Source organism: Brienomyrus brachyistius, unplaced genomic scaffold, assembly GCF_023856365.1.
Source record: "Brienomyrus brachyistius isolate T26 unplaced genomic scaffold, BBRACH_0.4 scaffold65, whole genome shotgun sequence".
NCBI classification, from domain to species: domain Eukaryota; kingdom Metazoa; phylum Chordata; class Actinopteri; order Osteoglossiformes; family Mormyridae; genus Brienomyrus; species Brienomyrus brachyistius.
In genome coordinates this window covers 1,521,910-1,538,568 of record NW_026042340.1, presented here as the reverse complement: position 1 = coordinate 1,538,568, position 16,659 = coordinate 1,521,910, and the positions used below count along the sequence as shown (strand labels likewise).

Below are 16,659 nucleotides of genomic sequence, written 5' to 3'. Positions count from 1 at the left end.
CTGTTACCTCTCAGTGCTCTTTCTCTTACACCCCACAGGGGGGGGGGGGGGGGGCATTTCATATCTTGCACTATAAATGTTGGGACTCACAGCCACTGCTGTTCCGAACCCCCAGTGCACTGGCCCCACTGGCCCGGTCCATAACCCAGCCGAGGCTCCAGGGGGCGCTATCTTGGGGCACCTTCAGCCACCGGCTCATTCCCCCACCGTGAGCTAAGAAGCGCTACTGGGGATCTTTCCTGCCTGCTGCCGTTAGACACCACAATGCCTGCTGTCAATGTGCAGCCCCCACAGCCAGCCTTAACGTCCCATTTGTAACGATTAAAATTTTTTTATTTAAATTTACTTATTAAACAGTATTGTATTTTCAGGATTTTTTCTTTGTGTACTGTTTACTTCTTAAACTTGATTACCTATAAAAATTTTGTTTACTTCCAAAGAGGATTACTTACTTGCACTATATCTGCTGTCTTTGCACGTTGTCTCTGTTCTACATTATAAGTTTGTGTCTCTGCACTTTGCTGCTGTACGCAAGAGAATTTGCCCCTGGGATCAACAAATCATCTTATTTTACACTCAGGGGATGAGAACCACTGCAGTGTCACATTTATTATGATGTGAATCAGCAAGTATTTAATTGTCACCTTTGGCAAAGAAACCAATAGTCCTTCTCTTTTGTGTCTGATGATACTGGCTCATTATTAAGCCACATGGTTCAATTAAACATGATAAACTGAAGCCATAGTCAGAGCATAATCTGATGAATTCATGAGAGGGAAATTATTTATCAGAAGAGAAGCATCCGTCCTACAAGCTGATAATCTATTCTTGAGTCATTCTGTAATGGATATACAGGAGGGATCAGGCAAACCAGTTTGTTTCCAGCTCTGTGATGAGGACTGAAATTCAAAATCCACTTTGCAATTAAATAACTTCCAAGTCCAGTTCACAGGAAGTCAGGTTTTACAGTAATCCTCATCCATTTACCTCAGATGCTATTAATATTGAATAGAGACAAAGCTATTGTTTAAATTCTAAAAGGTGATGGAATTTGTTAAAGGTAAACATTGATGCACTTATTGTTAGTGTTTTTTCTCATACCTTGTATGTCACTGTGCCATATGACTGAGAGTCTGAGTGTTTTAAACAGTGTTTGTTTAAATGCACATTTACCTTTGATCTGTAGGAAAACGTCCCTCTTTGAAGGTGGCTTGGTGCTCCATTGACCAGTCACTCTTCATGGAAACACAGCTGGGTACAGGGGAGTCTGCTCTCTTCATCAGGACACTGTGTGCGGTGAGAGGAAACAAACCCTCATGGTATAAATATAATTCATACAATGGGGACGGCATCACACTGCTGGGTACAGGGGAGTCTGCTCTCTTCATCAGGACACTGTGTGCAGTGAGAGGAAACAAACCCTCATGGTATAAATATAATTCATACAATGGGGACGGCATCACACTGCTGGGTACAGGGGAGTCTGCTCTCTTCATCAGGACACTGTGTGCAGTGAGAGGAAACAAACCCTCATGGTATAAATATAATTCATACAATGGGGACGGCATCACACTGCTGGGTACAGGGGAGTCTGCTCTCTTCATCAGGACACTGTGCGCAGCGAGAGGAAACAAACCCTCATGGTATAAATATAATTCATACAATGGGGACGGCATCACACTGCTGGGTACAGGGGAGTCTGCTCTCTTCATCAGGACACTGTGGGCAGTGAGAGGAAACAAACCCTCATGGTATAAATATAATTCATACAATGGGGACGGCATCACACTGCTGGGTACAGGGGAGTCTGCTCTCTCCATCAGGACACTGTGGGTAGTGAGAGGAAACAAACCCTCATGATATGAATATAATTCATACAGTGGGGACGGCATCACACTGCTGGGTACAGGGGAGTCTGCTCTCTCCATCAGGACACTGTGGGCAGTGAGAGGAAACAAACCCTCATGGTATAAATATAATTCATACAATGGGGACACCATCACACTGCTGTTTATCCTTCTGCTCTGCCTTCATGTACATTGATATGCTGTGAAGCTCTTGATGCAAACAGACTTATTTACAGTCAGCTTCAATGTGAAATAAATTCTCGCCTGAAAATTAGATTCCTATAAGAAAGGTTTAGTTTTATTGTTCAAAACCTCCATAATTAGACTTGAATGATGCTGCTTTTTACCGGTATATTTATTTGTTTGTTTGTTTATTTTTGTTATGTGGCCATTTTGTATGGGAGGGATGGTCTGCTGCTGGCCTCTAGTATAAAATAACTGGCTGATTGTGGAAGAAAAATGTGAATAAAGAAGATGACAAGGTCTTATTATGAAGCTACACATATTACAGTGCTGCCCACTGAGCAGCCCTAGCTAGGAGCCCAGGTTACTTTATGTTATGGCCTGACTATAGACCCAGAGAGACATGCATGCTAGTGGGCTGTAACACTGTTACCTCTCAGTGCTCTTTCTCTTACACCCCACAGGGGGGGGGGGGGGGCATTTCATATCTTGCACTATAAATGTTGGGACTCACAGCCACTGCTGTTCCGAACCCCCAGTGCACTGGCCCCACTGGCCTGGTCCATAACCCAGCCGAGGCTCCAGGGGGCGCTATCTTGGGGCACCTTCAGCCACCGGCTCATTCCCCCACCGTGAGCTAAGAAGCGCTACTGGGGATCTTTCCTGCCTGCTGCCGTTAGACACCACAATGCCTGCTGTCAATGTGCAGCCCCCACAGCCAGCCTTAACGTCCCATTTGTAACGATTAAAAATTTTTTATTTAAATTTACTTATTAAACAGTATTGTATTTTCAGGATTTTTTCTTTGTGTACTGTTTACTTCTTAAACTTGATTACCTATAAAAATTTTGTTTACTTCCAAAGAGGATTACTTACTTGCACTATATCTGCTGTCTTTGCACGTTGTCTCTGTTCTACATTATAAGTTTGTGTCTCTGCACTTTGCTGCTGTACGCAAGAGAATTTGCCCCTGGGATCAACAAATCATCTTATTTTACACTCAGGGGATGAGAACCACTGCAGTGTCACATTTATTATGATGTGAATCAGCAAGTATTTAATTGTCACCTTTGGCAAAGAAACCAATAGTCCTTCTCTTTTGTGTCTGATGATACTGGCTCATTATTAAGCCACATGGTTCAATTAAACATGATAAACTGAAGCCATAGTCAGAGCATAATCTGATGAATTCATGAGAGGGAAATTATTTATCAGAAGAGAAGCATCCGTCCTACAAGCTGATAATCTATTCTTGAGTCATTCTGTAATGGATATACAGGAGGGATCAGGCAAACCAGTTTGTTTCCAGCTCTGTGATGAGGACTGAAATTCAAAATCCACTTTGCAATTAAATAACTTCCAAGTCCAGTTCACAGGAAGTCAGGTTTTACAGTAATCCTCATCCATTTACCTCAGATGCTATTAATATTGAATAGAGACAAAGCTATTGTTTAAATTCTCAAAGGTGATGGAATTTGTTAAAGGTAAACATTGATGCACTTATTGTTAGTGTTTTTTCTCATACCTTGTATGTCACTGTGCCATATGACTGAGAGTCTGAGTGTTTTAAACAGTGTTTGTTTAAATGCACATTTACCTTTGATCTGTAGGAAAACGTCCCTCTTTGAAGGTGGCTTGGTGCTCCATTGACCAGTCACTCTTCATGGAAACACAGCTGGGTACAGGGGAGTCTGCTCTCTTCATCAGGACACTGTGCGCAGCGAGAGGAAACAAACCCTCATGGTATAAATATAATTCATACAATGGGGACGGCATCACACTGCTGGGTACAGGGGAGTCTGCTCTCTTCATCAGGACACTGTGCGCAGCGAGAGGAAACAAACCCTCATGGTATAAATATAATTCATACAATGGGGACGGCATCACACTGCTGGGTACAGGGGAGTCTGCTCTCTCCATCAGGACACTGTGGGCAGTGAGAGGAAACAAACCCTCATGGTATAAATATAATTCATACAATGGGGACGGCATCACACTGCTGGGTACAGGGGAGTCTGCTCTCTCCATCAGGACACTGTGGGTAGTGAGAGGAAACAAACCCTCATGATATGAATATAATTCATACAGTGGGGACAGCATCACACTGCTGGGTACAGGGGAGTCTGCTCTCTCCATCAGGACACTGTGGGCAGTGAGAGGAAACAAACCCTCATGGTATAAATATAATTCATACAATGGGGACGCCATCACACTGCTGTTTATCCTTCTGCTCTGCCTTCATGTACATTGATATGCTGTGAAGCTCTTGATGCAAACAGACTTATTTACAGTCAGCTTCAATGTGAAATAAATTCTCGCCTGAAAATTAGATTCCTATAAGAAAGGTTTAGTTTTATTGTTCAAAACCTCCATAATTAGACTTGAATGATGTTGCTTTTTACCGGTATATTTATTTGTTTGTTTGTTTATTTTTGTTATGTGGCCATTTTGTATGGGAGGGATGGTCTGCTGCTGGCCTCTAGTATAAAATAACTGGCTGATTGTGGAAGAAAAATGTGAATAAAGAAGATGACAAGGTGTTATTATGAAGCTACCTGTATTACAGTGCTGCCCACTGAGCAGCCCTAGCTAGGAGCCCAGGTTACTTTATGTTATGGCCTGACTATAGACCCAGAGAGACATGCATGCTAGTGGGCTGTAACACTGTTACCTCTCAGTGCTCTTTCTCTTACACCCCACAGGGGGGCGCATTTCAGAAGCAGCTCTTCTTTTTCTTCTCTCCTTCTCCATTTCTGTGCTGATCCAGACCAGATGATTCCTGCTGGGGTCTCTGTGAACATGAAGGGTAAGCAGATATATAGATAAATACACAGTATCGAGAACTCAGCACTTGTACATCAAACTGACACACTGGGTCTCCATCCTGTTACGTGCTGTTAGAGTGACCTGCGTACATCACTGAACGCCATTTCTGTTCTGTCCCTTACTTACTGTGCATGAGTCATTATTCCGTGCCTTGTGTCTGGTACCCACCAGTGTTAATTCTGACACCAAATTTTTACTTAGTTTCAGTCATAATTTAGTAATCTAAATTATTTTTGTTTTAGTCGACTAAATATCATAAGATTACAGTAGATTAAAACTACAGTTGATTTTGTCGACTAAAATTAAAAGTTCAAATTATAATGTTTAAGGTTTCCCTTCGATTTCTGAAATTCGTTATGCTCACCAACATGAAATGAAACCAATGTTAAGGAATGGTGTTAAGGAATGGTGTTAAGGTCTGACTGTGCAGGACACAAATACACAGATTTCACTCTTATTTGAAACACAAACATGTGTTTATTTACCCGGAAACTGAGTCCTTTAAAGTCAGCAACTGGTGCCATTAGTGCAAAAATAAAATCACTTCAAAGAAAAAGTGCATAAGCTATAATGCCACCAGGCCTGCTCTCTCTGAATATTAAAATAAAAATATTAAAATAAATATTTATAATATTTTTATTTGCTATTGTTCGCTGTTAAATGCATGAAGGTACTATAATAAAAAATACTAACCTTGCATTTTTTCTTCTCTTTTAGTAATTGCTGTCTGATGGCAGAACAAAAATCTAATCCTGTGTGGCAGCATTTCACCGAGCCAACACTATATTGTGCACTAAAAGAGACCCCGCCACCCCAGGCGGCATTACATTATAAAATTAATTATTGCAGTCCAACTATTTTCAAATTCTGTCAATTAATTTTTCTTACAGGCAGACATCCTCTCCATGGAAAAATAGTCTAAGAGTAGATTTTTGAACTTAGCTATGTTTAAACTCTCTTTTGACTTCCAGTTCAGAAGGATTGTTTTCTTGGCAATGGTTAGTACTGCGAGAAGCATGAAAGATTTATTCTTGTCTATATTAATGTTCGTGAAGCAGGCAGAGTGAGGGGGAGGGTGGGATGGGATGCCCTAGGTGTGTCGGTAAGTCTTCACAAATTCTTTGGAATTTGGTTGGAGTTCTGAGTCATTCTAAAGATATTCAAGAAAATTTGCCTCCAGAAGGGAGTGAGAGTGTTGTAACAGATTCTGCTTGATATACGTATATCCTAGATAGTAGTTTTAAGCTGGAGTTATTAGGAAGTTTGCTACTTTAGGTGACAGTTTCCGCTGTTTAACCACTGTATAAAGTAATGTTATTTGTTATATAAATCAACTCAGGTGAAACAAAAAAATTTACGTTTTCAGGGTTGCCAAATCTCAAGCTTCTGATATGATATTACGATCTAAATAGTTAGACATTACGATCTTTCTGCCACCGCCCATGGGGATTTTATCACCAAGATTTCAAAATACCGGAATCATGCTGCTTTTAGAAATACCACATATCACAGTAAAATGTCTGGACAGTATATACAATATGGACAGTAAAAATCAGATATGCAGATACCTCCACACCTCCTACATCTATTCTTCTCCTGCTCTTTCTTGGCTGACCTCAGCTCTGTGAAAGTCACTGTTATCACCTACAGTAAACACCTGGTCGATTATCCTGGACACGTGCAGCTGGCGGTCATGATCTCCGTCAGGCAAAAATATCACGTACTATCCGCAGTCATCTGGCACAAAACCCCTTAAGATGAAATGCACATCACCTCTCTCTGTGCACGACCGAAAGCCCCCCCGTGATCTAAAAAAGCCGCATAACATATTTGGGCCCTTTGGTGAGCGAAGCCGTGTTGCTAAGTCCCTTAATTATAAGTGACGTTGGACTTTTATTTCTGAAGTCGCTTATAATTTCATTGACTTGCAGGTTGTGTTTTTTCATGCTTCTTGTTATTTTGAGGTCGTGGTTTTAGGACTTTTTTTTACCGAATCCTAATTTTTGTCAGATTTATCATTCTAAGATATTCAAATACTACTGCCAATTATACTACAGACCCGGCCCATCACTGATTTAACGACTGACATTAGACAGCTGACATGGTTTAGGCTATGTTAACTAGGCTCGGGTAGTGATTTCTGCCTGGGATCAATAAAATTAATAGGGCTGCCACTAATGACTATTTGTCTATGGATTAATCTATCGACTATTTAACCGATTGGTCGATTAATCTAAAAGATTAATTTTCCTCCAGAAAATCAAATCGACCATTTAATTTGAGTTCATTTTATTTGACAAGAATAAACTGTATGTTATTTCAGGTCCATTTCAGGTAATGGACGCCAGCTTTTTGGCACTATACAATGTTATTATCCCCTACAATTCGATAAGCAAATCAGTAGTATGCCTAAAACACAGTGGAAATCGTTTATAGTGATCATCTCTGTCGGGGTGAAATTGATCACTATAAGACGATGATCATTATAACCGATTTTTATTTTTCTTCTTTATGTCTCAGGCAGATTACCATCTAATTGACATTTGTATATTTATTACATGACTATAAGGTAATAAAACTGGCGTCACTATTTACTGAATTTTGTTCATTTCAATACAAATTCATACAAATGACTGAACTGAGTATAATCCAAATATGCTATAGTACAGTACAGCACATAATATTCAATTCAATTTTTTTATACAGCACATTTTCACAACTTTACATTGTATCAAAGTGCTTGTTGTAATATCACTATGTCTCAGTGGCTCGGTTTGCCAGGATTAGACTATTTTTGTCATTAAGAGAAAATGACTTTCTTCTTCATTTATATGCACACAAAATTAGCCTCGGGTAACTAGCCAAAAGAAACAAGGCGAAGTAGAACGATCAAAGTAAAAAAAAAAAAATTATAATAATTTTATCCAAGACCCAAAACAGTATTTGTACAGAAATGATTCTGTCCCAAGCTATTTGATCCATACAAGTGGTGGGTCACTATAACCATGATCACTGTAAGTGGTTTCCACTTTATTAGTTCTGGGAGTTCACATCATGGAGGACCTGTCCTGGGGTGTGAACACAGCAGAGCTGACAAAGAAGGCTCAGCAGAGGTTTTATTTCCTCAGAGACCTCAGGAAAAATAGCATCCCCCAAAAACTGCTTATATCCTTCTATCGTTGTTCCATTGAGAGCATCCTGTGTGTCTGTGTGTGTGGTTTTCCAGCTGCACAATAACGCAAAGAAAATCACTTCGGCGGATTGTAAAGAGGTAATCGGCTCTCCTTTACCCTCTCTGGATGAACTTCACAGCTCTCGTTGTCCCAGAAAAGCAGAAAACATCCTAAAAGACTCCTCACACCCTGCTCATGACTTATTCCAAATGCTGCCAACAGGCAAAAGATACAGGAGCATCAAAACAAGGACTAACAGACTTTATAGTAGTTTCTACCCTGTCGCTATCAGGGCGTTGAATGACACCTAGTCAACCTGAGTGCAATAGACATAATCTCATGCAATATGTCTTTTATGTGCAATATGTCTCGTGCAATATGTTATGTGTAATTTATTGTTTGGAAGTCGCAAGGACTGCACCTAATTTAATTGTACATACTAGGGGTGTAACAATACATCGATTTGTATCGATATATTGTACTGTACCTTTACAAGATGCTAATCCCATTCTCAAAGTTAATTCCCTTTGGAACGCTAATTGTTATACAAATATTAGAAAACAGTTCATTTACTATTTTGTAATAGTAAGTACACATTAACGTATATTCAATGCAAAAAAATTATACATTTCTTGAAAGGTGCTAATGTTTACCATTTTTAGTGACTCTACCAAGCATCCATGAATCCTCCTCATTCGCGATGGGTTCTGGAACCTAGCCACACGAATGTCCGAGATCTAACTGTACATGATTTAGCTGATTAAAGTAATAAACATACAATTTTGAAATATCGGCAACATGACAGAAACAGGAAACAGGCCTAACAGTTATGCAGAACTGATTAATGCAAAATAAGTACAACTAAAAACTAAAAGCAGGCCAAAGACAAGAAAATGTATATGCCCACATCCTCTGAGGGGGTTTGTCAGAAGGGTTTGATCATTTCTGAAATGAACTTAATTCATGTCTAGCCATCCAGAGAGCTGACACTTTGGAGATCCACGGACAGATGCTATAGACCCCAAATTTTCATTTTTAAGAAATCAAATTTAGCCCCTGTTTCATCCAAAACTGCAGGTTTGTGCACGGAGAACTTTTTTTCCTAAAAACTTTAAATACTTATGATCTTATTAATAAAGAAAAAAGCTGTGTCCAGGTTGATGGAGCGAATCCCTATTTCTAGGGCACTTTTTGGCTTCAGAAGACATCCTAACAGTCCTTAATTACTTGAACAGTGTGATTCTTTAATACAGGGGTATTCAACTAAAGTGTAAAGTGGTCCAGTTAGCGAAAGTTTCTTCAAGCAAAGGTCCAGAAGATCATTATGTCTTTTTAGTGTGATATATATTTAAGTAGCTTATTAGTTGTATCAACATTGCATGCAATAAATACCTGACTGTCAATTAAGCAGCCACTCTGGTAGGAACACTATGACGTTTTGGTTGCGGGTGTTAGCTTCGCTGCCGCTATTAACAATAATGTTACTTTAGCGCACTGTTGCCAACTCCTCAACAAGAAAAGTAGCTATTGCCTGTCCCAAAAGTCGCTGCATGACGCCATCGCCTCATTTGCATAATGTGCAATATGCATGTAATTATCATGGATGCTGTAAGAGAGAGGAATAATGTCGTGGGAGAGACAAAAAATATGTCTAAATATGTTTAGAACTACAAATGGACTTTCATTATATTATATATATAATATATATATAATATATATTAATATATATACAACAACAACAAATTTATTTTTATATAGCGCATTATCACAACATTACATTGTCTCAAAGCGCTTTACAGCATCCTCACCCAAAGCCCCCAGTGAGTAAGCCGTAGGCGACAGTGGCAAGGAAAAACTCCCTAGAAGGAAGAAACCTTGGGAGGGACCAGACTCAAAGGGGGAGCCCATCCTCCAGGGGCCGGCAGGGAAAGTCAAATAGAGAGATGGCTGAGTACCAGAGATGGGGAAGCGCACACGCACACACACACACACACACACACACACACACACACACACACACAAATATACATGCACACATCGCAGACAACTGTGACGCGTCGGGGGAAAATCCGCGATACAGCGGCAGGATCAGCCAGCGGCTTCGCGCATGCGCGATTCATTTGCAGTCTGGACGCGGAGGGGTGAACATCTCCAACTCTGACATAAGCTGGGCGAGGTTGCTGCGCGATGACTGGACGCCTGTGACCGCTTTGGGACGGGAGAGGAGCCCGCGGCACCACTCGCTGCTCGGTGAGGAGAGAGAGTCTGTAAAAGTCTCCAATAACACCAGAAAAAAATCGCTAGTCGCTTTTTTGAAATCGAGTCGCTAGAGGGGTCTGAAAACTCGCGAAATATAGTGACAAAGTCGCGAAGTTGACAACACTGCTTTAGCGCAGACAAAGGACTGCATACGCCGAACTACGTCTTTCTTGGCGGTTAAAGGCGTTTGACATTCATTGGCGTGGGGAACGGCGGTTCTACTGTTAGACCACTACCGAAAATACTACAAAAGCTGCGCTATTCTTAAAATAGAAGCGCCCCGTTAGGTTTTAAATCATAACTTTGTTTTGGCTATCGGTCCGGGTCCGTGTGGGACAGCTTCTGGGTCCGGGCCTTGACCGCCTGTTAGTGACCTTTGCTTTAATAGTTTAATGCTGCAATAGTTTGAGACGGGTGACTCAGATCGGCAGCGCATGCGCGACTTAAATCCACGAGCTTATATATACACACACACATACATTTTCTGGAGATGTTAATTTACGAGCTAGCGTTAGTAAATAATTGAACAATTTTGAAATATAGGTTTTTTGTTATTTAATTTTTAATATTTTAATCAGTTATTAAATAGTAATTATTTATATGGGGATAGCATATTATTTGCTCAATCTATAGAGCTGGACAATAGTTTTTAAACAATATGAGGACCACTTATGTGCAGCTTATATTAAGGTAAATATATCCAGTCAAAGTCATAGCCCCCTCCCCCCCCCCAAGAAAAAAAAAAAGTTTAAACTTAGTTCGCTTAAATCTCCCTCAGTATTGGTCCAAGACCCAGTTTCAGTTTCATGAGTTACTCATATGACCAAATTAGCATGTCATGTTTCGTTAAAATCCATGACAATGACGTCCGAAAGTGTGATGATTTGACATATACATATATAAATACACGTAGATATATTCAGATTTTCATATAACGCCTTTCACAACAGTCGTCCCAAGACGCTTTACATGGATATGTGTGTGTGTGTGTGTGTGTGAGAGAGAGAGAGAGAGAGACACACACACACACACACCTCCTGAATAACCTCCTGTTATTCAGAGTGGATAGAATTTGACTTATTGTTTACCGACTATTAAAATCAGACTTGCGTACTATTTGCTAAAAACAGTTTAAATACGACTGTAAAGTATGACTACAACTAATCAACACCTTTTAGATTGGAGAACACAGAACAGATCCGTGGTAAAACCCCGATTTAATAAAATGTTAAGCCTTGAGTTTAACTCGGATGTTTCGGCACGATAGCAGTTACCCCCAACACTTTAAAAAAGAAAAACTTGATATAGCTTCAAAATATTACAGCCTAGCCCCCCGGTCCATGTTTACACAGCACCGTATATTAGGCGAACTTACGGCTGCGTGTTAGTAATGAAATATTATTGATGTTAATTCGAAAACTCTTCTATGACGCAGTAACTTACTATACTGTACTGTACGGACGTATATTTAACCTCTAATTATGTTTAAGATATTAAATCCCACTATATAAGTAGACTGTGTTAAACATGCTTATTTTATTATTAGTTTTATCTATTGAGTATTATCTTACCTTAAAACACAGAATATCTTTATATTATTCCAGAATCGTGATCACGTCTCTTCTTTTTACTAAAATGGCGACTCTGCCTTTAAAATGGCGCCACTTCCACTTTCGTTTGCAGACAGGAAATGATCAGTTTCTGTATCATGCAAGAAAGGGACACGGACTCATCGTAGGGTTTGGGGGGAATATTATCCATGTGACTGAATCATTAGTAACAATAAGAGTAATTCTGTTATAAACACATTCAGGATTATCATGCATGTAAAAAACAGTACAGTAGTAACACTTAAGTCATTAACAGTGGGGGCTCAAAGACAAAAGTGTAATTCTAGTAAAATTTATTAACTGGTGCTACAAAGTTAAGGTTAAACTAAACACTTGAATCACACTTAAACAGAGCTCTCGACTTTCTTCTAAACTTTGCAGTGACATCTTAACTGTTATGGGCGTAGTGTGAGACCCGAGAGCCCCGCCTACCACATTCATCGGATCCTGCTCTGCCACTCCCACCGTGTCTGCACTCCGTCTGTGTATCCATGTGATAATGTGTAACTTATTTTGGAATTTACTCGGAAACAACAAATGCTATTTTCTGATTGACTGGTAGGTGGCTATTAACTCTGTATAACTCGGGACAGCAATGAACTCGGCGGAAAACTCCACTCCGGTTGCCAGCGCCTCGTCCATTAATCCTATATAACGGGACACCTTGGTGGGGGTTATTCCTTACATCTCAGCGTGAAAAACACAAGGTGTGGCGTGTGAACTGGCTCAAATGCGTGTATCTCACGGTCAATGCGTGAGACTTCGAAACCCTGTTTAAATATAACTGCAATTTTGTATCACAAGTAATTTGCAAACAAAGTGTACAGACATTGTATCTTGTACACAAAATTATATCTTTACATTTATGACAATACAGTGCAAGGTGATCTTTTACAATGTTGTACAATACATCTTATACATCTTTTACAAATGTAGACATTATCATTTACAGCAAACAAGATTGAATAAAGAATAAATGAACATATTAAGTTCTCGGCTTTCACTGCATGGTTTTAACATGATGGCATTAGTAGGATGTCAGTTCCGATTACTGCTTGCAAAACGTTTATCAAATTCATCCCTGTTGAGAGAAGTTAATATCTATGTTACGGATTGGAACCTGACAATATTGTTATGTTACTTTATGTTAATATTAATTGGCCAACATTTTATAAAGTTAAGTATAGTGATGGTGAGGATGCGGATATCTTGGGTATTTCCCTTCCACTATGGATTCTGACCAAGATTGTGCATGGATTGTACCATTGCGATTGTGTGATTTGGGAGGGGAAGGGTGTTCACAATTGTTGGGTAAAACCAAGTGGGGAGGGGGGGGGGAGAATTTTTACATATTACAATAAAACTGATATTTTAGTCCTTGTTGGTATTATGAATAAATCCGAATAAAATTGTGGTTTGGATGGTATATTTTAGAACTATGTATGTGGGATGTATTGTATTGAGGAAGATAATTGTTAAATTAATTGTCCCAAGGGGAGGGGTTGGAATCTATATAAACCCCGCAGAAGGTGCTAAAGGAGGACGTTGTTATGGATCCAGAGGCTGCCGGGATATAGCCTGTTGCGATTGTGTGATTTGGGAAGTGGTTATGGATCCAGGGCTGCCAGGATATAGCCTGTTTGGGGTAATTTTTTTGCTGTTAATACTTGTATTTGTGCCCTCTTGTGCGAGAGGATAATAAATTTTGCACCTTTTGGAACTACATGGCCTACTCTGGTTCCTGAAGCCTCTGGCCTCTCAGCCATTCCTAACATTTGGTGTCAGAAGTAAACAGCTGAGTAATTATGGAAACCAGAGGAAGAGAGAAGCAAGGTCGAGAAGAGGGAGGCCAACCGGAGGATGTTCCAGAGCAGGTTAGATCCCAGGCTGCAGGGGAAGCTGCAATGGTTCAGCTTGCAAAAATGTTTGAGAGTTTTATGGACTTCCAGAGGGTAAGAGATGACCGGGCGGAGAAGGAGTCTGCTAAGCAAGCGCAACAGTTTAAAGTTCTCACACACCAAGTCCATCAACTACCGCTGGATGTGGAACAGCCTTGGGATCGAGCAGCGGCATCAAACCAAAACCAGCGTAGTAGTCCTCTGCAGGAATACCACGCAAGGTTATCTTATGAACCCAAGATGGCCAAGCTGGAAGAGTCCGATGATATTGAACATTATTTAACAACATTTGAAAGAATGGCAAAAGTCTACAACTGGCCCAAGCAGGAATGGTTTGTCCGGTTGATTCCACTTTTAACTGGTAAAGCTAGGTCTGCTTTTGTGGCTATGGCTCCAGAGAGTACCTTGAACTATGACATGCTGAAAGAAGCAGTACTCAGCAGTACCTGCGTGTCCTTTACCCCTAATACTGCTGCAGCCCAGTTGTTGAAAGTTTCATATTCACCGTAAATATTAAAATTTACTTTCGGAAAATCGTCTGTCATGTTGTTGTTTTTGTTAGTCCTGTGTGCTGTACAGGTACTGTATGCTAATTTCCGTTATTACAGTTATCATTACCACCTCGGGTGTGCATTATTTTCTAATAATTCAACGGCCCGTCGTCAATTATTCCTTACTTAATCATCTTAAATGGAGTCACCCGAAGGAGCTTCCCAAGACCGTTTCAGTACGGGCAGCACAGCCACACTCATCTGTATCAGGCGGGGTCGCGAAGCATAGACAGTGTCGCTCACCGATGCTTTAGAGCAGCCGAAAAAATATGATAAAAGCAGCAAACGATGGAAAGAGGTGACTGAGGCGGTCACAGTCTACCTAGCTAAGGATATGCTACCATTCAAAGCTGCAGACAACGTGGAATTTAAGAAATTGATGCACACTTTAGATGCGCAATATGATCCAAGTCGCAAATATTTTCCTGATACGGCAATTCCGCACATATACAGCGAATGCCGACAGAGGGTTGCGAAGCAATTAGCCCTCTATGGCATGGTGTAACCCTCAGGCAACAAACCACTATTTTGGCCCACACACTGCCCCTTTAAATTTTTACCAAAAAAACATCACAGTAAAAGTCTGATGACAAGTCTGTAACCAATAAAATTTGAGGTGGGCGTGGGTTTGACCTTTCGTCTGGGGGTGGAACAGTCCTTTTTGCAACCATAGCCGGCTTGGACACACTGCTAGCAAAAGGTAAGATACATTTCACTTTTTAACATGTTAAAATGTAAATAATTTTGTATAAATAATATATGTGATGTGCATGAATATGTGAAGAAGCCTATTTAATTGATTAAAGGCACTTTTTGTCTTTATTTATATATTAAAACGGTAGTCTTTCATTTGTTGCCACAGGGCAACATTGCGCAGTTAGACCACTTTCGTTTTAACAATAACATGCTCATGGATGGAGATGTGTAGGGATGCATAGTTATCACCATAATCAATTTTTTTGATGTACTATCTACTATTATTCACAGGAAATGGATGCAAGGACATTTTATGGGTGTAAGGAACATGATCGAATCCCAATGTCTGAGAAGCTGGCTGTAGATGAGCAGATGGTCCCCTTCAAGGGAAGAAATAGACTCAAGCAATACCTGCCATCAAAACCAAAGAAATGGGGCTACAAGATACTCATCTTAGCTGGCTCTGATGGTGTCCCACACAATTTTGAGATTTATACAGGGAGAGCTGTGCAACCCCCTGAGCTGCCAGGTGTAGGAGCAAGTGGCAACGTTGTCCTCCGCCTGGCCCAACCAATACCCACGCAGCAGAACTACAAGATGTTCTTTGACAACTGGTTCACGAGTGTCCCTCTCATACTCATACTTGCTCAGCAGGGAATTCACTGTACTGGTACTGTTCGTAGCAACAGACTACCAGGTGTCAACTTGATGTGTGATGCTGAGTTGAAGAGAACTGGACGTGGATCTTTTGAACAGAAGACGGCTAAGGTTGGAGAAACCACCTTGCATGTTGTGAAGTGGTATGATAACCGTTCAGTCAGTCTTCTCAGTAATTACATTGGAGCACACCCAGTCACCAAGGTTGATAGGTGGGATGGCAAGCAAAAAAAATCATTCAAGTCCCCTGTCCTGCTGTGGTGAGAGAGTACAATAAGAATATGGGTGGGGTGGATCTGCTGGACTCTCTCATTGCACTGTACCGCAACAAAATCAGATCGAAGAAGTGGTACCACCGGCTGATGTTCCACCTTATCGACATGACCATCGTGACTGCCTGGCTGCTCTACAAGAGAGACTGCAGCAGTGCTGGGATGAGAAAAGACGAACAGATGAAGCTTTACACGTTTAAGTCATATATTGCAGAAAGCTTGTGCAAAAGTGGCAAGAATCTGGAACGTAAGAGAGGTCGTCCCAGTTCCACAATTGCTGGGGAGTATGAAGAAAAGAGGAGAAGAGGACCCGCTACACCTATTCCAGTCCCTGATGTGCGTCTGGATGCCACAGCCCACTGGATGGTCATGGATGAAAAGAAAGGGAGATGCAAGGTACCCGGATGCAAAGGTAGACCTAAAGCCAAGTGCCAAAAATGTGGCGTGCATCTGTGTTTCACATCCACCAGCAACTGCTTCCTGAGGTTCCATACAGAATAATATAGACTGTGCTTTGTAGGGTTGGAGAAACACTGATTCAGTCTCTACCCCACAGGAACATACATTCAGAAACACAAACATACACTGTAGCTAATCTCCAACACAAAGATTGATAAACCATCCACTGATGATTGTTGAAATAAAACTTGTTGAAATTGTTGTTGTCGTTGAAATAAAACTTATTTA

The 16,659-nt window shown here is 40.7% G+C and overlaps 2 protein-coding genes across 15 annotated transcripts in view; one reads left to right on the top strand and one right to left on the bottom strand.

Annotated features, from left to right (window-relative positions):
* LOC125725333 (NACHT, LRR and PYD domains-containing protein 12-like) overlaps positions 1 to 11,949 on the bottom strand; it is a 70,010-nt gene extending 58,061 nt beyond the window's left edge. For 7 of the 14 annotated variants that reach the window (XR_007387440.1, XR_007387439.1, XM_049002178.1 and 4 more), the window contains exons 1-4: positions 11,860 to 11,949; positions 4,702 to 4,821; positions 3,628 to 3,741; positions 1,174 to 1,287 (exon numbers count right to left, since the gene is read on the bottom strand). Coding sequence is in view for 12 of the 14 variants with exons in the window: in XM_049002178.1 (XP_048858135.1) it covers positions 1,174 to 1,287; positions 3,628 to 3,741; positions 4,702 to 4,781 (308 nt within the window). In the remaining 2 variants the exon portion in view is untranslated. Of the gene's footprint in view, positions 1 to 7; positions 73 to 1,173; positions 1,288 to 2,463; positions 2,532 to 3,627; positions 3,742 to 4,701; positions 4,822 to 11,859 lie in introns of those variants that run through there. The other 7 variants (XM_049002180.1, XM_049002187.1, XM_049002181.1 and 4 more) reach the window with 6 other exon arrangements.
* Positions 1 to 16,659, top strand: part of LOC125725351 (RAB11-binding protein RELCH homolog) — a 181,042-nt gene that overhangs the window by 81,207 nt on the left and 83,176 nt on the right. The gene's annotated exons all lie outside the window — the stretch shown is intronic.